Consider the following 2500-nt stretch of genomic DNA (forward strand, 5'->3'; position numbering starts at 1 on the left):
GAGTGCTGTGGACATGGAAGTGAAGTGGAGCAGACAGGCTCTAGGAAAGAAACTGGTGCATCATTATATGAACAAAGAAGACAAGAATGAAGATCAGGATCGTTCCTACAGAGGGAGAACAGCTCTGTTTAAAGAGGAGCTACAGTATGGCAACACCTCATTGCTACTGAAGGACGTTACAGTGTCTGATCCTGGACAGTACACATGTGAAGTTCAGGGCAAAGGCGCCTATGATAAAATCACTGTTAAGGTCATTGTTGAAGGTAAGACACATTTCCTGTGTGGTTCATTCAGACATATCCAGCATTACACTGTTCAAATGTTTTAATAAGTGTACATGGAAGAGGAACTACAAGCACATTACTGATTAATTTAATAAACATATTTCTTTAGGGATTTGTGTGTCATCAGTACATGACTTCTCTGTCCTCGTGTGCACACAGTACTGAGCTGTATTGTGGTCTCTGTATTGTGGCACAGCTAAAGGAACACCTCCAGAGATCTCTGTGGTGGGCACTGATGATGTCTCAGGGGGGATCCAGCTACTGTGTGAATCTAAAGGCTGGAATCCTGAGCCACAGCTGCAGTGGCTGAACAATGAAGGAGCTGAACTGCCTGCTGAACCTATAGAGTCACACAGAGACAATGGAGGCTTTAACCCTTCATAGCAGAGCCAACAGCTTCCTGTACCCTGCTGTTCTCTTAAGTTCAGACTCTTTATGCTGGTCACGCAGGTTCTGTTATGAAAAAACCAAGAGCCAACAAATTTTTAAAAATACAGCTGTCACATACTACAGCCACACAACGACTATTATTCAACTAGATTAAGATTATTAAGATTAGAAAATCTTAGAAATAAAACCTTATGGGGCTCCAGAGTCCAGAGTAATATTAAATGTCATGGGTTTGCAGGTTCAAGCCCTGAAGATTCCACATAAATGTGAAAGTTAAATAAACCAAACTGGCCCTGCTGTCTGTGGGGAGCGGTATCACTCTGATCCCTGTCAAACAGAGTGATAGTAGCCAATCATAGGAGTGATCATACTTACGGATGAAGGGGAGTTAGCTATCTGAGAGTGTTCATCTGATTACCATGGGAACCACAGTTGTCTTCACCTTCCACATCTTTTCCAGCTCTTCTCTCAGCTCTTGGTATTTATTTAAGTTTTTGGTGTTCCTGGTTCCTGATGTTGTCATCACTCTGGATCACCACATCTCTCACTACTGCTCTCTTCTGCTGTTTGTCCATCACTACTGTGTCTGGTTGGTTAGCCATTACCATCTTGTCAGTCTGTATCTGGAAGTTTTTTTCACCACCTTTGGGTGTGTATCCCACTTTGATCTTGGAATGTCCAGCCCATACTCAACACAGATGTTTCTCTACACTATTCCAGCCACTTGGTTATGGGGTTCCATGTACACTTTACCTGCTACAATATTGCAGCCTGCTGTTATGTGCTGGATTGTCTCATCTTTCACAGCCTGCATCTGGGGTCCTGTCTGGTGTGGTAGATCTCAGCCTCTATTGATCTGGTATTCAGATCTTGTTCCTGTGCTGCTATTATTAAAGCCTCTGTGCTGTCTACCAGCCTTTTCCAGCCATTGGTAGGATTTCAACATATCAGGCACTTCCACTATCTGCCAGTACATACCGTGCAGGGGTTTTTCCTCCCATGATGGCTCCTGTTCCTCCACATTCCCGGACACCTCAGGTTTCTGCTGTCTGAGGTTCTCACGAAACACTTCATCACTTGGGGCCATCTTCATGGTGTTCTCCTGGATCTTGGTTGCTTCATCCTGGATAGTGGCTGATGCTCACTAGTCTTCGGCCCCCCTCCTTCCACTTAGTGTCCAGTCTCAGAGTGCTGAATTTGGGATGAAACCCTCCATGCATTGTGAGGAGTTTCCTTGTCTTGCTGTCAGTGGCTACTGTCTCCTCCTTTGGCCAGTTTATTATGTCAGCAGGGTATCTGATGACTTGTAGAGTGTAGGTGTTGATAGCCCAGATCTGTTTTTTCCAATTCAGCTTACTTCTCTGGACGTGTCTCACTCTTTGTAGGTATTTGTAGGTGTTTGCCTGTAGCTGCTTTTCTTTGTGGCCTCTTCATGTTTCCCATTTGCCTGTGGGATTCCAAGGTACTTGTAACTGCCCTCAACATGTGTTGTTATCTTCTGTAGTGTGAGCCCCTCTGTTCTAGCTACCTTCCCTCTCCTTGTGACCATGAGACCACACTTATCCAGTATGAATGACATACCGATGTTGTTGTATGGTGAGATGGTTTAGTGATTAATCTCATATATATTCTAGGTGAGTAACTGCAGTGTACTGTAGTAAGAGTAAAGTACACAGAGTTTCCAAAGAAGCACTTTGCTTGCACAGCTGATGAAGGACCTCTATCCGAAACATTCTGTGTACTTTACTATAATTTTGAATATCTATCTATCTATCTATCTATCTATCTATCTATCTATCTATCTATCTATCTATCTATCTATCTAT

At 43.4% G+C, this 2500-nt stretch overlaps 1 protein-coding gene across 1 annotated transcript in view; it reads left to right on the plus strand.

Annotated features, from left to right (window-relative positions):
• The window catches only part of LOC113568998 (butyrophilin subfamily 3 member A2-like), a 17233-nt gene that overhangs the window by 7355 nt on the left and 7378 nt on the right, over positions 1–2500 (plus strand). Inside the window, exons 3-4 of the mRNA XM_081704474.1 lie at positions 1–263; positions 481–654. The exon at positions 1–263 is cut by the window's left edge and continues 94 nt beyond it. Coding sequence (XP_081560600.1) covers positions 1–263; positions 481–654 — 437 coding nt within the window. The remainder of the gene's footprint in view (positions 264–480; positions 655–2500) is intronic.

This window comes from Electrophorus electricus, chromosome 21 (assembly GCF_041902795.1).
Source record: "Electrophorus electricus isolate QZ-2024a chromosome 21, ASM4190279v1, whole genome shotgun sequence".
Lineage (NCBI taxonomy): Eukaryota > Metazoa > Chordata > Actinopteri > Gymnotiformes > Gymnotidae > Electrophorus > Electrophorus electricus.